At 45.7% G+C, this 24,334-nt stretch overlaps 1 protein-coding gene across 1 annotated transcript in view; it reads left to right on the top strand.

The window, feature by feature from the left end:
- The window catches only part of LOC110085150 (uncharacterized), a 29,570-nt gene that overhangs the window by 2,191 nt on the left and 3,045 nt on the right, over window positions 1–24,334 (top strand). The window contains exons 2-7 of the mRNA XM_072978242.2: window positions 2,972–3,072; window positions 5,791–5,899; window positions 6,803–8,055; window positions 20,259–20,326; window positions 22,895–23,049; window positions 23,719–23,953. Of these exons, the coding sequence (XP_072834343.2) occupies window positions 3,028–3,072; window positions 5,791–5,899; window positions 6,803–8,055; window positions 20,259–20,326; window positions 22,895–23,049; window positions 23,719–23,953 (1,865 nt within the window). The 5' untranslated portion in view covers window positions 2,972–3,027. The remainder of the gene's footprint in view (window positions 1–2,971; window positions 3,073–5,790; window positions 5,900–6,802; window positions 8,056–20,258; window positions 20,327–22,894; window positions 23,050–23,718; window positions 23,954–24,334) is intronic.

Raw genomic sequence — 24,334 nt, 5'->3', positions numbered from 1 at the left:
AATGGCTGCTTTTCAATCTCATGTTACTGGGGGGAAAGGGGGGCTGTGGAGGACAGGGCATTTTAGAGACGGCTCATTCAGTGGGGTCCCCGTGAGTCAAGGGCAACTTGATGGCACATAAAGGAATAGTATAGATCCATTGACTCAATGGAATTTAGGTAAATATTGATTTCACTGTTCAGCCACTGATTCAGTGGCCCGACACAGATTGCTTAGGGTAGCAAATTGCCCTAGAGTAGGCCCACTGCACTGATGGGGATTTGGTGAGCCAGCTCCACTGAATCAAATAGGCCTGCTCTAATTGTGTCTTACTTTCGCATAGGAACTGCCACATCAGCCCAAATCGTATTGGTGTTCACCAAAGGTTTATATCCACTTGCCACAGCTAATTGTGGCTAATTAGCAAGGAGCATCTTGGTCCCATGCCTGTCTATGTGACCGATAGTGGATCTAAGATGTTGCCCCAGACTCTCAACCATGAGCCGCTGGAAGTTACCACCAGCTTTACCTGAACACCGACAGGATTCTGGCCGTCCGAGAAATAAAACCAAAGTCACATGTAAGATAAGGAGCCCTTTTTGCATCTGAGTTAAAAGCGACTGACTCCACCCATGTTTGTGCCAGGTAAAGTATGTTAGACTTCTAGGTAGCACACGACTCTTCGGCTGGCTTTTCCATCTTTGCCGAGGTCCCTCTGCAGAAGAGCTGGCATGACGGATGAGCTGCTTCTGCTGGGTCAGAGGGGGGCGCCTTGAGAGGGGGGCGCATCCCGTGCCTTAGCTGCACCCGCAGGTGTGCGTTGTTGACTCCTGCCTAGCCTGCACCTGCTCCCGAGCAAAGAATGGAGCCACAAAGGCCGTCTGTGCAATAATGAGGAGCCCAAAGGACGTGGCTTGAGCGGATGGGTAGGGCTTCGCTGAAAGAGATGAGCCAGAATAACTGGGGGAGCTCACCCAGCCAAGCGGGCAGTTTTCTCTACCAGCTATCCAGAGCGAGGAGGAGAAGGCGGCATAGAGAAGCCAACTTTCTTGGTGGATCTTCTGGCTTTCGTACCCTCTAGAAAGTAAGACCTCTGTGCTCACATTCTCGGGGTAGTTAAAGGGATGATTGGTTTATTTGCCTCTGTCCATGGGAGTTCAGCTTCTATGTTGACTTCCCTAGGTGGAGATTGCCAGACCCTGATTCTCCCCATAGCCGACCGGATAGCTCGGGGGGGGGGGGGGTTGGTCTCTGGCTGCCGAGCCAGAGGTTGGAAGTTTGATTCCTGCAGGGCCAGCCTTGGGTGTCCTCAGGCGAACTGCGCAGTGATCCTTCCCCGGAGCCCCTCCCTGCCGCCCCCAGAAGAAGGGAATGGCAAACCTTTTATCTACCTGGGAAACCCTGGAAAGGGTCACCCGTAAATCAAAGTTGGCTTGACTGCACATCATCCTCATCCTCGTTATTCATAAACACCAGGCACCATGTCAATCAAAATTATAAAAATATTGACTCATTATATAACAGATACAAATTTCAACCAAAAAAACCCAAAGTACTGTACATCTGTTAAATATCGGCACAGTATGTATGCTGGATGATGATGATGATGTCTCCCCAGAGGCCACATGGCTAGTGGGTCTCCAGAAACTCAGTCTCTGGGGCTGTGTTTTATATACTGCCTGTCTTTGTTGCTGCAAGAGCATGGGATGCCCAGAGCTTCATGCTGACTTAGTTCCTGTAAAAAGTAATTAATAGAAGGTAACTAGTTTTTTGGAATGAGTTACTTGCCAAAGGAAGCAAGGTTGATTGGCGTAAGGGTTATAGCCTTGGATCGTGTTGCGGTTTTGAATTTTTGGTTACATTTCTTTAGCAGCACAGCAGAATTGCAGGAATTCCTTAAGCAGCTTCAAGCTCCCCGCAGCAGTCCACCCCTTTTATGATTAACTGACACTTACAATCTTAATACTGTAACTCACTCTCGGACAACAGTATGAGAAAAAATAGTTTCATTACTTACGATTGAACAAATCAAATAGCCAACTGACAAATATGACTGCTTTCGACAACAGAAAGAGACACCGAGCAGAGAGGCGGGGCTTTCTTTTAAATCAGAGGCAGGGAAGGAATGATTGGTTCGTGCTGGATAGATTGACAGTTGCTCCAACTCAGAAAGGTCCCTCTCAACCAAAAATATTAAGACCGCATGTGCAAAACTTCCAACAGATCAGGACCTGGGAATTTTAATCTCCACACAGTCAATAAACCTCAAATGGCCTTGGCCAGTACACTCATTTTTGGCCTTCCCTACATCACAAGATTGTTTTGAGAGTACTGTATAAACAGGGAGAGGATCATGTCCAATACAGCCATAGCTACTGATTTTGTTGCTATCCAAGTAATTAAGTTTCAATCACCGCTGGCCTGGGCCAGGGCCTGCCTCTAAGGCTGCAGGGCCTAGCGCTGGCTTTGCTTCCTGTTCGTCATGTACACAAGAAGAAGAAGAAGCTGCCGCAGTAGTAGTTCCTGGGACTTGTAGTTCTTTGGGAGGCAAGAGTCTAAAGGGTAGCAAGTCTATGACTCCCGGAAAGCACGGTGGCAAGACTTGAAACAGCCATGCAGCCTCAGAGGTAGGCCCTAGTCCAGGTGAGCAAAAACGTAGGGGCCTAGAGGTGTGGGTCTCTGAGCTGGAAGTCCTAGGATTCTGCAAATGGAATTTTTGGAGAGGGTTCAAAAAAAAATCTGAACGACATATCCCTAGTAGTATTCATTCTGAAAATGGGTAGTTTTTCAACCCTCTGAATTTTGACACCCAGGGTCAAAACCTCAGTCACCCTGCCTTGATGCTCTGGAGCCTTAGTGCACAAAAGCTAGGCTAGTAAATAAATACAAATATCAGAATTGTATTTTCTCTACAAGGCAGTCCACAAATACTGAATGGAAGCAGTCGTATAATGCTAATATTGTTGCCTCTCTCTCTCTCTCTCTCTCAAAGTTTCCAACAGCTTCTGCCAAGGTCTTCCCAACAGAGGGGCCTCTGTCAACCCCTCAATGGCTCAGCACGACAGCAGGATGATGCAGGTCCATTATCAAAAGGTATGGTCCCATCAGATGTGGTTGGAGACGGTCTGCTTTTCAGAAGGGTGATGATGGAGCATGGCAGGCAGTCCAGAGGTGGACAGGTACCGTGATGGGAGGGAAGTTACTACAACTTCCAGAATGCCACGGGGCAGCGTGGGAGCTGTAGTTTGCTCACCTACGGAAGGGGAAACCAAAATCTGCAAGGTAAGGTGAACAACAGAGCTGTGCAGGTTTGTGTTCGTCGGACTTTAGCTCCCAGGATGCCATGGGAAGCCGTGGCGCCAGGGGAATTCTGGGAGTCGTAGTTTAAATAAATACAGAAATCTGTACATTGCTGGTTTAAAAGGAAGCAGTACGTTCAGTCCAAAGGAGAAAAGATTAAGGGGAAATCATGATTTCACTTGCCTTATGTTTTAATGGAAATATAATAGTCTTCTTTTCATCAGGCATTACTAGAGATAATGAGCTGCCTTCATATCTAGCCAGTACAGCAGGACCCCCTGATCTGTGGGATAAATATCCACTGATTCATTTATCCACAGTCTGAAAATATTAAAAATGAAAATCATAGAAATACATATTTCTAAAGACTAGTAGTTACCAGAACCGGCCACCAGCAGGAGCCGGAGACCACACTATGTTTGCTGTAATCTGCTTTTTCTAGTATCCGCGGTGAAGGGCTTGCGGATATGGATGACCTGCTGTAATGCACCAAGCTTGCACTGTCCATCTCGGGGCTGATTTTGGTCACAGCTTCCACGGCTGAAAGCATCTAGCTAAATTCGGGGGGGGGGGGGGTCACGTTCTTCTCTCCACTGCCTATGGCACCAAGGGCAGTGACCTTTTTCCATGCAATTTCATGAAGATTTCAGAAAAGCTCAATAACCCACCCACTGCAGTAGCATGGTAGCTTCATAGAATCATGGAGTCAAAAGGGGCCTGTAAGGACATCCAGTCCAACCCCCTGCTCAAGGCAGGGAATAATATAATCATTGCATGCGGTTGAGTCAATTCTGACTTAGGGCAACCCTTCTGAAGGTTTTCTAAGTAGAAAGGATACAGAACTGGTGTTCGATTCCCTTCTTCTGGGAGGGCGGGTCCCTGGGACGGTGCAGCTGGCCCAAGGCCACCCAGGCTGGCTCTTCTGCCAGGAGGCCCCATGGGTGGATTCGAACTCCCAACCTCTGGCTCTGCAGCCAAAGACCTAAACCACTGGGCTTCGATGCAGGTAAACGGGTCTTTAAAAAGGAATTGGCCTCTTGCAGATTTGGGAGTTATTTCCTCCTCGTGGTGTATGACACAATGCTCTTGTTTTGAAAGCCATCCGAAGGATATTGCCCCCAAGCTAGCCCAGGCTTGTCTGCTGTTACCTGAGAGGGCAGGATTGAAAGCGAAGGGGGAACATTTCCTCCTGGGAAATCCCACTTTCTGCCCCCAGCAGAACGGCAAGGATCCATTTCTGAGGATTTGTTTTGCTTCCAGCGCAGACAGCACCTGCGGAAAGCAGGTGTCCCTGAATCTCTAAGTTACGGACATTGGGCTCACATGACAGACTGGTATTTCAACTATGATGGAGCATAGTGTAGTTTACATCTGTGTGTGTGTGTGCGCGCGCGCACGCACGCACACACAAGTGCTTAAAGCTCTCTGTGGGCTACACATTGCCACCCCAGCGAGCTGGGTACTCAATTTACCAACCTCAGAAAGATGGGAGGAAGGCTGAGTGAATCTCGAGCCTGCTCCTTGCGATTGAGGAGAGGTTCGACTGCACCATGAGGCTCCCGTTGGGTGGGATTAGGCAGTTCTCAGCGATGAGAGATGCAGAAGTGTGATCGTCACCTGTCCGCTAAAACAGAATACATATTTCTGGGAACAAACCACAGAACGTACCCCTTTCTTTTCACCTCTGCATGGGGCTCTCCCTGAATGCCTGGCTGAGCATGGTGCGAAACATCGGAAATGTTAAGCAATAGCGCAACAGCGTTAGTTTTAAAAGGTATGGGGAGCCTTGTTCGTTGAATGTCATGAAATCTTAATTCCACACCTCCCTGATTCATGTCTGGATATATCTCTTAAATAATCTCAGAGCTGCAGGGCCGGAAGGGACCCTAGATCATCCAATCCAGCTCCGTCGGTGGGAATTTGAATTCCCAGCCTTGTTTAAGTATCCACAGCCAGATACTTAAACCCCAGAGTCGTGTGTTGATGTATGGTTTGTCAAACTATCGAATCCTTCCACTTGAATCAGTGTCACAAGTAAGATTGAAATGGCATCTTTTGGAAAATTAGAAACCAACATTTCTAAATGTTTAACCTCTTGCTGAAAAATATAACAGATTGGGCGAATTAACTGATTTTCCATGACCTACCGTATTTTTCCATGTATACTTTTGTCTAAAATCTTTAGACAAAAAATTGAGGGTCGTCTTATACATGGAAGTAAGATGAGGAGAGAACAAAAACAAGTGGAGGGGAAAGCAGGAATCAAAGTGATCCTGCAGGGCTTTGATTGCTGCTTTCCCCTCCACTTGCTAAGCCCCACTTAGATTTCTTAATTTTGGGTCAGAAAAGTGGGGGGCGTCTTATACACAGAAAAATATGGTGATTCTGAGATATGGACAGACTGCTGGAACAGACAGGCACTTGGCTTGATTCAGTGTAAGATAGGTTTGGGGTTACAATGAAATGACTTTAGTTTATTTCTTTGATTGGTTCTGGTTGGTCCTCCTGCAGCCCAGACGGAGGTTCCTGCGTTGCTGCTACTGTTGCATTGAAGTCCTCAGTGGATTCCTGCTTCTGATGCTGGTGGCCAGCGTCATCACTCTCCTGCGATATTTTCTAGGTAAGAAACTCGCCACAATCTTGTCAGCACAGTAGATAAGGAGAGACAAGGGAAGGAACTGGGGTCAATACCTTTTTTGACCAAACAGCAGTGAAACGGGCAAACTCCTTTACATTTGAGATGGGAAGGAGGTGAATTTTTTTTTTTTGAAAAACAAATGTCGGAGCATCCAAAACGGACAGAACCGTACAGCTCCGAGTTCTGAACTCTTCAAAATGTGGATTGCACTCATTGTATTCAGCTGCAGGCTTTCACCTGTTAATTCTGACAGGTGGCTGAGTTTGAAAACTTCAGTGGCAGGCAAGATGGTTGTGGCTACCTAAGTTAGATGTCAAGTCACATCTAGCTTAGGGTGACCCTATGAACAAGTGGCCTCCAAAATGTCTCGTCCTTAGCAGCCCTGCTCAGCTCCTACAAACTCAAGCCTTAGGGCTTCCTTTAGGGAGTTAGCCCATCTCATATTTTGGTCTTCCTCTCTTCCTGCTGCCTTCAGCTTTTGCCAGCATTACAGTCTTTCCCAGATAATCCTGCCTTCTCAGGATGTGTCCAAAGCAAGGCAGGCTCGGTTTCAACATTTTTGTCTTCAGAGATAGTTCAAGATTGATGTGATCTCGGACCCACTTGTTTGCCTTTCTGGTGGTCCCAGTGTGTCCCCAAAGTTCTCCTCCAGCACCATATTTCAAACAAATCAATTCCATCTGCAATTTTCCCCTGTGAATGAAGATGGCGATGTTTGCTGCTGTCCAAGGTCATCTTGTCTCTGGCTCTTCCCTTACACAGTCTGTACCTTATTTTTTGACATCTCACTTGTACCTATGAATCGTTCGGACATAAATATGAGGGCTGAGGAAAGTTTAAACTTAAAGAGCTAATAGTGATTTTTTTTTTCTCATCGTGCTACAGAATTCGCCGATCTTCCAGTCAAATATGCTGAGAATAAACCTGAACTCTCGAACAACGAGACCACCACTCCAGTTCCTCCTGGAAGACTTCTTGGACATCTTTCTCAATCCCCACTCACAAATGAGATGGTTTCTTTGCCCAATATGGACCCCGTAAAGCCCACATCCCCTCTCACTTCAGCTTGGAAGATACAAGATCCTCCTCAACTCCCCATGGAGAAGTCCAGTCCATGGACACAAATCATGGTTGCCACAAGGCCCACTTCAGCCATGACACCGGGGTCTTCACGGCGGCCACCAACATCATCCTTGAGTTGGGGGTTTCCACACCAGCTAACCTTGGCCCCAGAAAAGACTCCCTTGCATCAGCTCGCCACAGCGACGAAGGCGGTATCCCCTCAACACCTCACCTCCACTGAAAGACCAACATTTCCTCAACAAAATACAACAGTTTTGACCTCTTCACGAAACCAAACCTCAGCCACGGGAGGGTCTTCTTCTCAGAGAACTTTAGCTACAGGATGGAGGTCTTCACTTTATGACACAACAGAGCCATTGCCTCAGCACCCAACCATGAGCGCAAAGCTAACTTCTCCACAGTGGTCTGCCACATCTGCAAAACTAAAATCTTTTCCGTTCTCCCCAGCAGGTAGCTTAGCTACAAGATGGCGGTCTTCCACAAAACTAAAATTTTCTCAATTCTCCTCAATGGGAAGTTTAGCTACAAAATGGAGGTCTTCACTTTATCACACGACTCAAACATTGCCTCAGCATCCAACCACAAGAGGAAAGCTAACTTCTCCACAGCAGTCTGCCACATCTGCAAAACTGAAGCCTTCTCTGTTCTCCTCAGCAGCACCATCTTCCCTACAAGACACGGTGCAAGGCACTATCTTGGCAACTCCTCCGTTGTCGACGGTAGCCATAAATCGGTCACCTCTCAGTCATGCAGCTTCAGCTATGTCGTTGAGTCCCCCAGCTCAGCTGAGTCCACACACCCGTCTCCCAATGGGGAGGCCAAGCCTCCCAGAGGCCCTCGCTCGTTCCACTTCATGGACGCCAACTTCATCTCTCGGTTTTATCTCTTCTCAACGTCCATTTTCAACTCTTGAGGTGGCTGATCCAACCGGTGGAAATGACACCCGTCAATATTTCCAGGGTTCGTTCCGCCTGCTGAGCGAAGCTTACAGTTCGAGCTACAGCGACCCAACGTCAGATGGCTTCAGGAGACTGGCCTCGAAGCTGGAAAAGGTGGTGAGTGTAAATTCCGACGGTTCAATCAAGGTATAAGACGGAGGTCGTAACAGTAAGAATCTTCTCTGTTTTTCGCCAGATGCGCAAAAGTCCATAGCCCACACTGTTGTTGTTTTTGGCCTTGCATGTTTATAGAGGGGTGTTTCCTTCCATCTTGTGCATGGAGATGCCCTTTCTGCTTCCTGCAACAGCAACCTCAAGCTCACACAGAGCGCTACACCTTTGAGAGTTTATGCTTCTCATTTCCTAATGGGATTCTGCCTGTAAGAACTCTTAAAGGTAGCAAATGTGTCAACCCTCTTGCTTATGTCTAGAATGCTCAGTGTGGTGCAGTGCTTGAAGGACTAGCACTCCGGAGATCTGGGATCGAATCACCACTCTGGCCTGGAAACTCACTGAGGGTTAATGGTGGTTGTGGGTTTTCTGGGCTCTTTGGCCGTGTTCTGAAGGTTGTTCTTCCTGACGTTTCACCAGTCTCTGTGGCCGGCATCTTCAGAGGACTGGAGTAGGAACTCTGTTCATGCTCTGTTGCTGTTTGTTGGATAGTTGAGTATTTATAGCTGTGGGAACAGCTTTTGTCCTTTTCAAGAGATAGGATGATCAGCATGTTTTTGTTGTGATAAGGGGGGAGGAGAGATTATCTGTCACTGTGGTTAATGGGTGTCTTTAGCTGGTGCCTTTTGTGCAATGATCCCTGGTTCTTGTGGCTGGGTAGAGTTTGAGTGTTGATTAAATATCTCCTTAAATATCTCACTTACCTTGAAAGTCCCTTTAGGGTCACTATTATTTATTTTATTTTATTTTTTATACTGCCCAATTAGAGCAAAGCACTATTCTGGGCAGTTAACCATCAATAACGTCAGGCAAACTGTAACAGTAAATCAGACAATAACAATGATAAGAAAAAGGCAAGAATAAAACAAATCAACTCAAGCCTTATGAGGCAGACGAGCTGAGAACATCAACCCATAACTGGTCGGACAAGGGCCAACGGCAGGTTCGTGGCCGGTTGCCATTAAAGGCCTCTGTGGTGAAAACATGATCTTGAGAAACCTTCTCAAAGCGGGCAGGCAGAGTTCCACTAACTGGGAGCTGGTTGCAAATGACTGGTGCCACAACCGAGAAGGATCAGCTTCTGGACTCAGGAGAACTGGGTTCAAATCCTCCCTTGGCCATAGGAACTCAGTGGGAAAGGCCAATGAGAAGCCCCTCCTTGAACATCTAATTGGAAAACCCAATTAGGGTCACCTATACGTCAGAAACAGCCCGGCAGCACACGGTGAAATGCCCTTTTAAGAAGGCCCTCATAAAATGGCAGCCTGTCCAGAAGCAGGCAGATATCCGGAGGGTGAACAGTCTGAGAAGATTGGGGGAAATGACTACAACTCCCAGAATGCCTCAGGTTGGGTGGGAGGTTTCCTCAGGGAATGGAAGCCAACATCTGCAGGAAAAAGTTACAAACAGAACTGTGCAGGGGTGCGCTAGGAATATGGATGGAAACAGGATTTTTCTACCTCCCTTGTTCATTTCAGTTTAGACAGTTTCCACATGACATCTGAGCGAGAAAGCCCTGTGAGAGGCCTTCTCTCGCGCTCAAGGCGCTTTCCTTCATCCTTCCCGGTTGTCCACAATTTTTCCTCAAAAGTCTCTCACGGCCTTTCTGTTTGAAAACCGAAGTGTGGGCAGGCACAAAAACACAGCAAACAGAGAAGAACCGGCTTGGAACGTGAGAATAGGAGCCGCGACAAGTTAGTTCTCCAGCTAAGAAAGATTCCTGCCTCTGTTCTTCAGGAGAAGGGGACCATCTTTGTCGACTACACACGATTGTGATGGATCAAGGGAGTGACTCCATCGACTAAGTCTGTGTTTCGCTCAATCAGATTTTGCTTTTCTCCTTTGCCAGGTACCGTTCTGGGTATCCGAAGGGCTCACCGAGGTTGTCCGTGACTCTTGCTCATTAACAGCCGGGATCATCTAAGAATCTGATCTCCCATCGTCCTCTGTCTTCCTGTTTGGTACATGCACTTCTGATGAAGCACATGTACCAATTAAGGCCTTGTAAATGGAAGTTGGTGACTGGCTAAACAGAAAAACATCCTTTGATGAGGGCATTGCATATAATCAATACTCAAGTCAACCCTTCCCCCAATGCTCCTATAAATAAGTATGAACCAACTAGGTTAAGGAAGTAAACATTTAGTCATCCTTGTATAATTGACTAGCCGATGGCTTTGCCCCAATTAAAATGAATCCCAACCTCACCCAAATGCCCTCTCTCTTCTCTGGGCACCTCCTTTTTATTTTTTACACGCTGGTCTCTCTTTCTTTATCACTCATTTTTATATTGGTATTCGTTCAAGCATTTTCCAGCCTTGCCCTCACTCCGAATCGGCTTTGCAAGGATTCCTATTGGCTATGTGTTCTCTAATTTGCTAGGACAAATTCTGAGTGGCAGACTGGTTTGAAGAATATCTTTCCCAGAAGGCCCCAGTTTATATTTAGAGCCTGACCAGTCCAGAAAACGAGGGCATTAGTAAAAGCATGGACAATTCTGAAATCTGCTCTTTAAAAGTCTTCCAACCAAGTTGGAATGTTGGATGCTGTGTAGAGGAGAGAAAATAATCAAGGCAGCTCTGAGCCCCCCCCCCCAAATATGTATGCCACATAACCTGGTTTTCAAGTCTTAAAAAAAAGAGCCCTCTAGATCTGGTGAAAATCAGTCAACACTTTTGCATGAAACATGGGTTCCTAAAGAGATTTCTGGCTGTGTCACATGACCTGGTTCAGACCATCCCAAATCCGCCCACTGGAGTTTGGGGCGAAATTCAGCCAACTGTTTTTATACAATACCTTCACAATCAGACTGATTAGTAGACAGAAACCTTTTTTTTCTCTGTTACAGTAGTACTGTAATAGCCGCAAGGATTGGTTCCAAGCCTCCCCCCCCATGTGGATGTTGAAAAACATGGAAGTAGGGAGTGCTATGCACTGCATGGTATCTGGCACCCTGTAGTGGCCAGCTCTGATAAATACACCCTGGAAATCTATATAAATAGGTATTTCGATGGGTGGGTGTGGAGGGGTTATTTGGTATTTTCAGACAGCGGATAAGTGAATCAGTGGATACTGATCCCGCGGATAGGGAGTCCTAGGGTATATAGATTTGCTGCTGGAGTGCAGGACTTGTGACTTTTGAGGGAGTTGGTAATTGGTACAAACCACCTCAGAATTCAGCCCGAGGATGGCCTCTGAGTCAAGCCATTCTAGGAAAGACCCCGAGTAGGTCATTGGTTTTTTAGCCGAGAAACACTGGAACATACAAAGATGCCAGTTTTCACTTTTGTAGCCTCTCAAATATCACCACAACCAACAGCCTTTGGTGCGGTGATGAGAAAATGAGGTCAAAGAGCTTTTATGACTAAATGTAATCATGTGGCCCTAATAGCCATGTTGAAATTATTTCCTCTTATGTCTTAAGAAGGATCACTAATTCTTGATAGTTATCCATGTCCCTGGCCTTCAGCGTTTTTAGAGCATGGATGACATCACTCCTATAACATAAAATTGTCAAGAACACCAAACATCTGTGTGCTTTTCTCATTCAATGATCACTTCTAATTACAAGTCAGTCCTTTTAAAATTTGAGGCAGCTATTATTCTCGTTCTTCCATATGCATAAATATTATCCTTTCTTCACCTCAAGTAGGAACAAACTCTCTTTATACATTTTTAATGGAAATACTGTAGTCTGAATGATTTTTTTTTACAATTATTTTTCCCACCAGAAACAAACATCCTTTTTAGGATTTTTTATTCCCTCCCCCCAAAGGGTGAGGCTATCTATCTGCAGAAAGATAGCCTTGCCCTCACTCTGAATTGGCTTTGTTTTGCTCCTAATTAGGTATGTGAGGAGCCCTGCCCTCATTCTGGATTGGCTTTGTCATTTCTCTTACTGATTATGCAACAAACTTTGTCCTCACTCTGAATTGGCTTTGCAACGTTTCTCATTGGCAATGTGATCCCCGATTTGCTAGTATCATTATTTCAAGGAAGAAATTGATTCTTATATATATGTAAATTTAAAAAAAACACCCAAACGGGTGGTGGAGAGCAAACGAACACTGTCAAAGAAGTTAAATAGTGGAAGAACATGGGTCCCAAAGCTAGTCACATAGAAAATATTTACTGCAAACATCTGCTAGAAACCTTGCCTGTTTTTACTCTGAAAATAGAAATGTTTTGGTTCTCTTTGTAGAACCTTAGTAGATTTCAAAGAAAGCACAGAGAGATTTCATTCACACAAGGGTGTCTCTGCATCAGCTCATCTCAATGCAAAGATCTGCCCTCCACAGACATTTAAAGCTACCTAGCAACATGCTGGAAGACCTTGGGAAACTGGCAGAAATAAACCCACCTACTCCCAGTGATACCTGCACGTTGGCTGGAAAGCCACAATAGGATCCTGAGAATTCATTCCAATGAAAATGTAATTGGATTTCCGCAGAATCAGAAAAAAAGGTGATCAAGGTTCATTAAATAGTTACATGCATAATAAAACTGCAAAATGTTATTATGCACAAGGAAATGAAGACTGTGCTAAACAATTAGTGACCTTTTGTAACAGAGATCAGGAAAGGCAACTAAGGATGTGATCGGATGGGGCTTTGTGCCAAGACTCACTCGGTCCAGCTTGGGAATGGGTTGGTTCGCTCCTCTTTCTGGCAACCACGCGACGTACGGTCAATTATGAACCAGCCTGTCTCTTATCTTTGCTTGCCCACGCCTTTTTGGGTCTCAGTCAGGGGCTACTGTGTGTAGGATCATTCTGTTTCAGTTTGGTTCTTTTCTGTGCGATCACCATGATTAACCCAAAGGAGTTTGCTGAAGCTGTTTCATGATGTAACTGACTACTGGGAAACTGGAAGCTTCCTCGTGAAGGAGGAAGCTACAGGAGAAGATGTGAAAGCTTTTTAGAAAAAGCTCTTGTAATCTAGTGCTTGAACTGGTTGTTCGGTCCAGTTCAGCGCTATGTCACTTGAAAAAGATTTTTTTTAAATTGAAAGCTTCCTCGCCTCCCACTCCTTTTGTGGTGGTGGGGAGACAAGGAGGGGAAATATGGGGGTTGTTTTTCTTTAAAGGGAGAAAGGAGTAAATAGGATCTTTGAGATGCGATGTGGTTTTCTCCCCCCTCCTACCCTATTCTGTCATTGGATACGAGGATACTACTAAATGGTCTGCCACACTTAATGTGATCTTAATTGATCCTGTTTAGCCCGATCCCACCTGATCACATTAGACCCCAATACTGCATGATCTGAGATCAAAGCAGATATCTGTGTGTCTGGATTCTGGAATGTGGCTAGTCCTCATCATTGTGGAAAGCACCGTCAGATTTGGGCTCAGCATGCGGTCGGACACCACATGGGGGACGGAAGGTCCAGCTGAGGAAAAATGGTGCACTTGTGGGGGAAAAGCATAGTTGGGGAGCTGAAAAAAATATGTGTGTGTATTGTGGAAAGCTGGGAGGAAATTAGACAGATGTTATGCATGGGCAATAAGGTGTCGGAATGGAAGGGCAAAACCCTGCCCTAAAAAGGCTGTTGGGTTGCAGCCAAATTAATTTTCTTGAGAAGTCACTTGTCCAAAACAAGCCACCAGCTACTTGACAGCTGTATAATTACCCCTAATTTTCTTCCCGTATGGTCTGGGATGAGTCAAGACTCTGGAAGGACATTCAGGGAACCTCAGCTATGAATTGACTAGCTGACCTTTGGAACCCTCCCCTTCTCAGTCTCTCTCTGTCTCCCTCTGCCTCAGTTTTTCCATCTGAATTAGGGAAATATAGTAGGACCACAATAAATCCTCCCACGGCTGCTGAAAAACACAGAAGTATATAGAAAACTATAAATTTCATGGTCTATGGTTCCCTCTAGTGGCCATTTTAGCTAAACACACCCTGGAAATACACACAAATAGGTATTTCTGAGTTTTTTTGTTGAGCATTTTCTGGCAGCGGATAAATGAATCAGCGGGTACCAATCCCACGGATAGGGTGGTTCTGCTGTAATTCATTCTGCCTCCATGCCCAGGTAGTTAGGAGGTCATAAGAAAAACGTGAAACGTGGACAAGATTTCCCAGGAAGGAGAATGTGGCAGGACAAAATGATAAGAATACCCAGTCCTCTTTTTTTTTTTTTTTTTTTTTGATTCACAACAGCTTACCAACAGGAGGAGTAAGGATCAGAAATTTACCACGGCTTCCTTTTAAAAAAAACACACAAATCTGGGGGGGGGGGGGGACCAAGCACCGTAAAGGATAATTCCACATGGGAAGGAGAACCAGCACTTAATCTTGGCAGCAAAAATCCATTCTGTGGGGGTTGGTGCCTTTGCATGCAGCCATTCTCGGATGGCGACGGGCCTGTAATTAATTTGGATTATTTTGTTCCTGGCAGTGAAATACTATATGCCTGGAAAACCATCTCTAAATCAGGTGCTGGGAACATCATTATCCTAGAGCGAGCGAACAAGAGAGAGAGAGAGAGATTGTCGAAAGAAAGGAATAAGGAAAACTAAGTCGGTATCATATTTTCCGGTGTTTGTTCCTCTGGCACTCTGTGTTGAAGTCGTTACTCAGCGTGCATGGATGGTGAAAAGTAGCAGCCCAGTAGCAAGTGATCTGAGCTAGAGGAAGGTAAACAGATATCCTGAGGGTCTTGTCTTGGCTAAGATCTACATGCAGACTCGTCCATCCGTCCGTGTGTCGGACTGTCCATCCATCCATCCAGGGCTCCTCCTTCCTCCTAGCTAGAGGGAGACGGACTTACCTTCCTTCTTTGTAAACCGAAATTTAGAAATGTAGGGGCTTCTGTGACTAGGCTTAAGATGATTCCCCCTGCACTATCACAGAAGAAATAAATACAGATTTCCTATATTTACCTAATAACAAACTTTGAGGGTAATTACAGTAGGGAAACCCCCCCTTTATTATCGGAAGGATCAGTATCCACGGATTCACTTATCCAGGGTCTGAAAATATTAAAAGAAAAATCCTAAAAAATAAAATAAAAATGATGATGAAGATATCAGAACTGACCACTAAAGGGAGCCAGATACTATGCTGTGTAGAGTGTTTGCTCTGTTGTGTGTTTTTCAGCATCCACACTGGGGTCCGCAACCAATCCCCTGGAGATACAGGGGTCTTACAGTACTCCTGTTTAAGAGCCATATGTTCACCACCAGCCCATGGCCAACAGAGATACCAAATGGCCTTTCTTGTTTGATTGTTTTAAATATTTTTCGCCCACCTCTTGTCTTATAGCACTGAGGACTAGTGTCCCTGAATATTTCTGTCCATTTATAAGGAGAGAGAGAGAGAGCTTGTGGAAGGGGGCATCCTGTAGTGACCCTCTTGACGGCTGCCACGGGTGGCTGCTCTTTGCTCAGTAAAGCTGGCTATGCGGGCACGATATGGCGCACCTTTTCCATCTTGAATCAGTTTGATTATGATGTCTTATATTATTGTTATATTTTAAATTGTTTATTTTATATGTTGTACGCCGCCCAGAAAAGTCGGTTGACTAGATGGGTGGGATATAAGTTATTCATTTATTTATATTTTTATTTATATTTATAAAAATAAATAAATAAATAAATAAACAAACAAACAAACAAACAAACAAACAAACAAACAAATAAATCCCTTGGTGTTTTGAATCGTGGATGCAGCAGCATGATATCCCACACTGATTAACCAGAGGTATTTTTGAATCATTTAATTATTCCTGGCCCAGGTTCAAAAGTTTATCAACATGGTTTTGAATAATGACTAATTACAAGTGTTTCTATCATACTGCTTCTTCTCATCGACTCCCACACATTAAATTACTAGTTACTTTAATTCTATTGGATGAATCTATTCCTGTCCCTGAGAAATCTGCTCCCCCCCCCGGCCCAGTCATCATAACAGCCCTTCTAAAATAGGTTTGGACAAGAGCTGATGACCAGACCCAGGCCATCCTCTGTGAGTGGTCTGTCCGAACAGGAATTTAAACTGGCCTCTCCCTGTCACGTCAGAAGTTCTGGGGAAAGCGTCACCTCCGTTCTCTGCTTTTTGTACAACGCACCTACCAGGTAGACCAATGTTCTTATTCCCATATTGTGGATGGGAACACCGAGGCTGAGAAAGAGGCTGGCGCTCCCTAATGAGAATTCATGGGAAAGGGGACACCCCAGATTTGTTGCTGTTATGTGTGGTCAAGTCACTTCTGACTTCTGGAGACCCTATGAATGAACCATCTCCAGAAGATCCTGTCCTCCACAGCCCTGCTCAGGTGTTGCAAACTCAAGCCCTGTGGCTTCCTTTAAGGAGTCGGTCCACCTCGTATTTGGCCTTCCTCTTTTCCTGCTGCCTTCGACTTTTCCCAGCATTATGGTCTTTTCCAGGGAATCCTGCCTTCTCATGAGGGGCTCAAAGCAAGAAAGCCTCTGTGTCAGCATTTCTACCCCCCAAAGAGAGTTCTGGCTTGATTTGATCTAGGACCCACTGGTTCTTTGGGGTCTACAAAGCTCTCTTCCAGCACCACCTTTCAAACAAATCCATTCCCACCCCTCCACCCGCTTGCTTTCCTGCCCAGCTTTTCCACCTGGAAATCAGAAAGACAAGAGGGTGGATGATCTTGGTTCTTGGTCTCCAGAGAGACCTCCTGACACTTGGAGATCTTTTCTGATCCCTCCATGGCTTCCCTTCCGAGTCTCTGCTGCCTTCTGATTTCCTGGCTGCAGGAGAAGGTTTATTCCTGGCTCCGTCTTGGGAGTGATTTTCTTTTTTGTCTGTGTTGAAAAGAAAGAAACCGTTTGGCCAACTTTTAATTCATTCATTTATTTTTAACTGTAAAGCTTTTAGAAAAGGAAGTCCAGACATTTTTAGGGATGTGGAGAGAAAGGCATGTTTCTCACCCATGGTTCAAGATGACCACACCGCTTGTTTCCCGCTCCGTAGCCACTGACAGGCCACACGTTGCCTGGCGCATCGCAGAAACATGACAGTGGCAGCTTAAAAATGCCCACAGGTGAGAAGGGGTGCCATCCTCCTGGCACCCACACACACACACACGCCCTAATAGCTTGCGTTGAATCATCCTTCATTGGCTTTCTTCTGCCCAAACAGACTGCCCTGACCTGCCGAGGCATGTTGCGAAACCGCGGGTGTGCCTTGCACACGTTCCTTTGGCAGGTGGTAGCGCCGGGAAGCGTGCCAGGGAGTGCGGCCAGGCTGGAGTTCACGCACGGCGGTCTTCAAAGAGCCGTTCGGTCATTTGGCTGGCTCAGAGATTTGCCCACCCTGGAGGGGAGCTGCGGAAAGTGACCAGCTCCAAGAAATGAACCCGAAAAGACCAACAGAAAGCAAAGGTTACGGGAGGTGCAGAAAACTCCGGCCGGGACAATCAGACGGTTTCTGTCACTTAAAGAATTCCTTTGAATACTGGCCGACAAAGCTCACACGTCCCTTGCGATAAATAATCACGATAAAACCTGCTTGTTCGCAAACCACAGATGGCATGGAAAGCCGCTCCAGGAGAATCAGACCCTTCTGATTCATAGCCCTAACTCTTCCAGATTGATAGCATCCTGTGTCCCCCCGAATGGGGGATTTTGGGAACTGTAGTCCCAACAACTACGGTCTCCCTGCTCTCCCCCCCCCCCCGGGACAAAGGTTCGACCTGCAACATGTCCTCTCTCCTTATGCAGTCAACTCGTTTGATCTGTGGAGCTAAATCAGGGCGGCCTTGGCGGTGGGTGCAAAGTCCCTCGGATGGAACAAGGATGAACGAAGGCAAGCTGGTCATCGGAGTTCGTCGGATCGAAAGCCCGGCTTTCCAGGAAAAAGAAAAAAAAAAAACACGGCTTCCGCAGTTGGCGCTGAGCCAAAGAAAGGGCAGAACCCCGTTTTCGTTGGTCCACCAATTTGTAAACTTTTGTCCCTTACGCCGAAGCAGGAGACCTCTGCCTTTCATCCTCCCAACAGCCCTGTGAGGTAGATCAGGGGACAGAAAGAGAGAGAGAGGCCCTGGATCACTCAGAGAGTTACAGAGATCCATGAGGACTCAAACTGGGATTTCCTACCTCCTGGTCCTATTTCAGAGCACCACCTTGGAACAACTTGATCGTGGGCCTTAGAATTCCCAGAAGGCGACTCAAAACTCACAGCTGGCCTTTGAACACCCTTGGGGAAACGGGAGCCGATCCTGAAGCTTCTGCCCCGTTTCTTTGAGGGTCTCAAGTGTGTGACTCTGGTTTCCTCTGTTGGATAAATCCAGAGTCTTGTTTGCTCAACCTAAGATGAACTGAAATGAACCAAGAGATGACTCATCTCGAGCTTTCCCTGGCTACTCTGGGTCCTTTTGCCTTGCTCTCCTCCTGCCACTGCTGGAATCACAGAATTGAGTAGGACCCCTCAATCTGTGGGGCATCGGCTCCAAGCCCCCCCCCCCCCCAGATGTTAAAAAACATGGATTATAGCAAATAGTATTTTAAGAGCGAATGCTCCACACAGCATGGTCTCTGACGCCTTCTAGTGGCCAGTTCTGGTAACTTGATTTTTGGATACAGTATAAATATTTACAGTGGTGCCTCACTAGACAGTTACCCCGCATGACAGTTTTTTCACTAGACATTGGCTTTTTGCGATCGCTATAGCGATTCGCAGAACAGTGATTCCTATGGGGGAATTTCGCTGGACAATGTTTGGTCCCTGCTCCGCAAACCGATTTTCTCTAGACAACGATTTTGACAGCTCCCTCCGCGCTCGCAAAACAGGTGTTTTTGGGATCTAAGCTTCGCAAGACAGCTATTTAAACAGCTGATCGGCGATTCACAAAGTGGCTTTCCTATGGCCGATCTTTGCTAGACAATGACGATTCTTCCCCATTGGAACGCATTAAACAGGTTTCAATGCATTCCAATGGTGAAATGCTTTTCGCTAGACAATGATTTCACTAAACAGCGATTTCAGTGGAACGGATTATCATTATCTTGCGCGGCACCACTGTATTGTTGTTGTTTAGTCGTTTAGTCGTGTCCGACTCTTCTCTTTCTAGGATTCTTCTTTTAATATTTTCAGGCCGTGGACCAGTGAATCAGCGGATAGTGATCCCGCAGATACAGGGTCCTACTGTAGTAGAGTTTGAAGGGATCCCAGAGGTCATCCAAACCAACCCCCTTTGGTGCAGGTACAGACTAGCTGGGTTGCAGCCCTAGAGACATCCCTCCGTGCTATTGAGTGAGGCAGGAAATGCGTGGCCTCTGAGCTGTTCCAACACAACCTGCATGGTACCCAATGCTGGAGAATGATGGGATCTGTAGTCCCCCCAACCCCTGGAGAGCCATAGGTTTTTCACCCAGGTTTGACATCATGAATGGGTTGATCTCAGTGGTGCCGAGCGCCATTTTCCAATAAATTTTTTGTTGATTTATAATTATTTGGTAAATCTCCACACAAAATCTAGTTGCTGTTTAAAGCATGGATGGATGGATAAAAGCAGTACAATCCTGTACATATCTTGATGTTCTCTCCGACAAATACATACAGAAAGTATTGAAACCTAATTGTTACATACAGCACTGATGTTACCTGTCTGTCATGGGTTTGGAGGGAAAGTTCCATCCTATGGGGAGTGGAAGGCGGGACATCAGGAGGAGGGGCTGTACTGTATATATATGTGATGCCTGTGTGGTGAGAGGACACACTAAGAGAGATGCAGAGAGACACTGGGTTGTGACGAAGCAGCAGCTGGGAAGAAGAAGCTGTTGTGGGAGTCTGTGTGTCAGACAGGGTACTACTGTGTGTCAGAGTACCAACCTGATAGGTTCAGGTGTCTGTTGGTTAGCCAGAACTGATAGGTTCAGGGTCTGTGCTTCCAGTAAAGGTTCTGTGTGAACCAAACTGTGTGTATGTGTGAGTGAAACTAAGCCACGTTACTTTATTTATTCACCTGATTGTTTTATTTACCCTGTTTGTATTTAAAATAAACCTTATTCTCTTTATTGTTTAAAAATCCATCCCTGGTCTGTGTGACTTCTTAAAGGGAATGGTTGGTGGCAGCTTAGTGTAACTGTGTGACATATCCCAGTAGGTCTGGGTTTGTCACACTAATAAGCAGCTTTTACTAAACTGCCATTTCTCTTCTCCTCTTTCCCTCCAGATCAATGATGTGTTTGTCAAAAGTGCATTAAAAAAGCAATATCGGGAATCAACAGTGCTGGCATTTGAGTAAGTCTAACCATTTCTAGTGCTTTGATGTTAACAAGGTATTTCAAAGTAATCCTTTTTTTCTTCTTTCATTCAAGGTGGAACTTAATCATGATTTGTCAGTGACTTTATGCGAGTAGTCAGGTTACCTGTAACTAGTTATATCTGGATCTGTCATGTAATGTAGAGATACAAAATGACAGTCAAAATTACAGTGAAGGTAATGTAAGCAGTACTGTAGTTACAAAAGTACATTTAGGAATAAAGAGTTAATATTCTAATTAGCTTCAAAGGTCGACTTGTTTTGACAGGCTTTGTGCCATTTTGTTATGAACTAAATGGCCAGAGAAGTAGTATCCTGTGCCTTTTGTATTTTGGAAGGTGCAGTATCATCACTGGCCACAAGGAGGCACCACAGAGTATTTCTTGTATTTCTGGCTGACTGGGAATAACAGCACAACAACGAACAAAGTGGTGCTATAAGGGCAATGATTGTGGCCAATGATGATCTGGCTGCTGAGAAGTAATGATGGACTCAACAAGTCCCTTTGGGAAAAAAAAACCCAATCCAAGCGCTGTCAGGAGCAGAAATGAGGCCAGCAGGTTCGTTTTAGTTACTTCTACACTTACAAGGGTGTGGCGCCACTCAGTGGCAGAGAAGGAATATCACACCTTCATGTTGTGTGTCAAGTTTTGAGGCTATCAGGAGCGGAAATGAGGCCAGCCGTTTACAGCGTTCAGATATATCTTTAAAGTCAATTAAATGCAACCTGTTTAGTTACATTGGTGAAAGTGGAAAGAAAAAAAAACTATTTTTAGCTTTGTTAGATGGAATCCAGAGGTGTAACTAGAACAGGGCAGCTGAACGGGGTGCTGAATTTAAAGCAATAGTTTCCAACCTTTGACTACAACTCCCAGAAGCCTTCATCACCAGCTGTGCTAGCCAGGATTTCTGGATGTTGTACTCCAAACGCATCTGGGGACCCAAAGAATGTTTTTCTTTCTCTGCTCTAGGCTGCTTACGAAATATTTCTGTTTTGCCTAAGGCAAAAGGGTCAGGTTTCTGAACTACAAGCAGCCTTATGTTTACAGGGTTCAACTGCTCACTGTTGTCTCTCCCACTTTGGCAGCCATCACTTGGTGTGCCAGTGACTCAGCAGTCTTCGCCCCCTCCGCCTCGGGATGGAGTCAAAAGGCGGAGCTCCTTAGGGGACTTCCGGGTTCCTTCCTTCCACCTCTTGCCACCGAACAGGATGAAGAGCTCTGTCACACTCAAAAACTTGCACCCCAAGAGTAGAAAGAGAACCCATGCTAATAAAGGAGTTGTTGCTGTTTAGTCGTTAAGTCATGTGGGACTCTTCGTGACCCCACGGACCAGAGCACGCCAGGCCCTCCTGTCTTCCACAGACTCCCGGAGTTGGGTCAAGTTTACGTTGGCCGCTTCGGTGACCCTGCCCAACCATCTCGTCCTCTGTGGTCCCCTTCTCCTCTTGCCTTCACTCTTTCCCAACATCAGGGGCTTTTCCAGGGAGTCTTCTCTTCTCATGAGATGGCCAAAGTATTGGAGCCTCAGCTTCAGGATCTGTCCTTCCAGTGAGCATTCAGGGTTGATTTCCTTCAAAATGGATAGGTTTGTTCTCCTTGCAGTCCAGGGGACTCTCAAGAGCCTCCTCCAGCACCGCAGTTCAAAAGCACCCGTTCTTCGGCGGTCAGCCTCCTTTATGATCCAGCTCCCACTTCCATACATTGCTACTGGAAAAACCATAGCTTTGACTATTCGGACCTTTGTTGGCAAGGTGATGTCTCTGCTTTTCAAGATGCTGTCAAGGTTTGTCATCGCTTTCCTCCCAAGAAGCAGGCGTCTTTTAATTTCGTGGCTTCTGTCACCATCTGCAGTGATCATGGAGCCCAAGAAAGTTCAATCTGTCACTGTCAGTAAAGTCGTTGCCCCTCCTCATAGATACTGTCGTTTTTGTTTTAAAGGGTGTTTATAAAGTGAAGACAGGAGGGCCTGGTGTGCTCTGGTCCAAGGGGTCACGAAAGAGTCAGACATGACTTAACGACTAAACAGCAAGTGTTTATAAAGTAACTAAGCTGGCTGGATAGCTGAGTGGCTTTTTTCTCTGGCTTCGGAGCCAGAAGTTGGGAGTTTGATTCCCCCACGGGGCCTCCTGAAAGTAGATCCAGCCTGGGTGGGCTTTGGGTTCGAGCTGCACAATAGTCCCAGCACAGCCCCAGAGGAAGGGAATAGTCAACCACTTCTGAGTATTCTCTACCTGGGAAACGGTGAAAAGGATCACTCTGAGTCAGATTTGACTAAATGGCATGTGGTTATTTATTATTATAAATGTAGGAAACAACCTGTATTTGGGCCTTGATTGTATCATTCCAACTTGCCCTTTTAGAATTTAATCTCTTAGCACTGAGTTCGTCCTCCTAGATGACCCCCATACGGTCCCTTCCAGTTCCGCAGATCTAAGATTATTTATTCGTCTAAGCAGTGTGACTTTGCCGAGGCCGATTCGGCCAAGATTTGGTAGGAGAACATCTCCGAAAGGTGGGTCTTTCTTAGCTCCACTTTCTTTCCAGGCCTGAACCCATGAGGGCAAAATTCCTGCTGGGGTTTCACGACAGCCCCCGAGCCCCCAAGCTTCCTCCCAGCACAGTGGCCCAAGAAATGAAACGTGGCTACCATGAAGTCCGAGACGCCGTCCTGATAGAAGAAGACAGCATACACGTGGAAGGTGAACTGACTGACACTTTCTTTCTCAATCTTCTCCCATCTCCCCAATAGAAGGACGACGTCCAGAATTCTCCAGCTGGTCTAGGCAGGATGTAGTTCCCATAAACAGTCAGTATCCTATTAAGGATTTAGGCTAACTGAAGTGTCACTTGTACAAATCACAGCACTGGACTGCCACTACATAGGATCCCCGTATCTACAGGGGATCAGTTCTAAGCCCTGTGGATGCCGAAAACCGCAGATAATACTGAACACTATACATAGCATGGTCTCTGGCTCCCTTTAGTGGCCAGTTCTGGTAACTACAGCATGGAAGTACGTATTTCAGAGATTTTTCTTTTAATATTTTTAAGGTTTTCAGACTGCGGATAAGTAAAAAATGCAGATATTGTTCCCACAGATATGGATCTCCTGCTGCGTTAGGAACACGGTACATATTAGACTGATATTTAACTGATACTTAGGATTTTGGTTAAAACTTGTATCTGTTATATAATACCAGCCAATGTTTTTATGAATTTCTCTGGTTTTGATTGTTTCATTTTTCCTCCCAAAGATTTTTATAATAATTTTTTCCCAACGCTCTGGTACAACTGTGGATTATAACCCATACCCGTTTACCAGTGACTCAGAAGTAAATACTGAATACTGTACTTTGTTTCTTTCATAGATTACAATGGAATCTGTCTAATAAAACCGGCGTCCTCACTGCCCATTCTTACTGGTGTAAGCCACGACCAGAAACATCAGAAAAATCCACCTGGCCTTGGGCATGGCAAAAATATCCAGAAACACCACGAATGGCCGTGGGTCACCACCGTGCTGAAAGACGGGCACCCCATTTGCGCTGGTTGCTTGATTGCAGCAAACTGGGTGCTCAGCGCCAAGAGCTGTGTGGCACTTGAGTGAGTCCCTTGAATATCCTGTTTTGCTGGTTTTTTCACAATGTTTAGCTGGTTAGGATTATGTTCTTTGCAATCAACTCCTTTGAACGCTACCGATGGCAGTGATTATCTTTTCCTAAACCACCTCAGAAAACATCTGGAGGAAACCCCAGAAATAATCTCTGCTGGATTTTTTTTTTAGGAGCGGGTGGTTGGTTGGTTTCCTTCAGTGGAATAGCGCTAAATGGATAGCTTCGACCAAAGTAGGCGTACACCTCTTATCAGGTTTGGAAATCGGCTCTTTTTACAATGGGCTCCTTTAAAAATAAATAAATAAAAGTTGCAAGGTCCCTGCCAAAATGATCATCTCTCTCCTAAATGATTTTTTTTTTTTTGCCACTT

Source organism: Pogona vitticeps, chromosome 7, assembly GCF_051106095.1.
Source record: "Pogona vitticeps strain Pit_001003342236 chromosome 7, PviZW2.1, whole genome shotgun sequence".
NCBI classification, from domain to species: Eukaryota; Metazoa; Chordata; class Lepidosauria; order Squamata; family Agamidae; genus Pogona; species Pogona vitticeps.
This window is presented reverse-complemented; position numbering and strand designations above follow the sequence as displayed.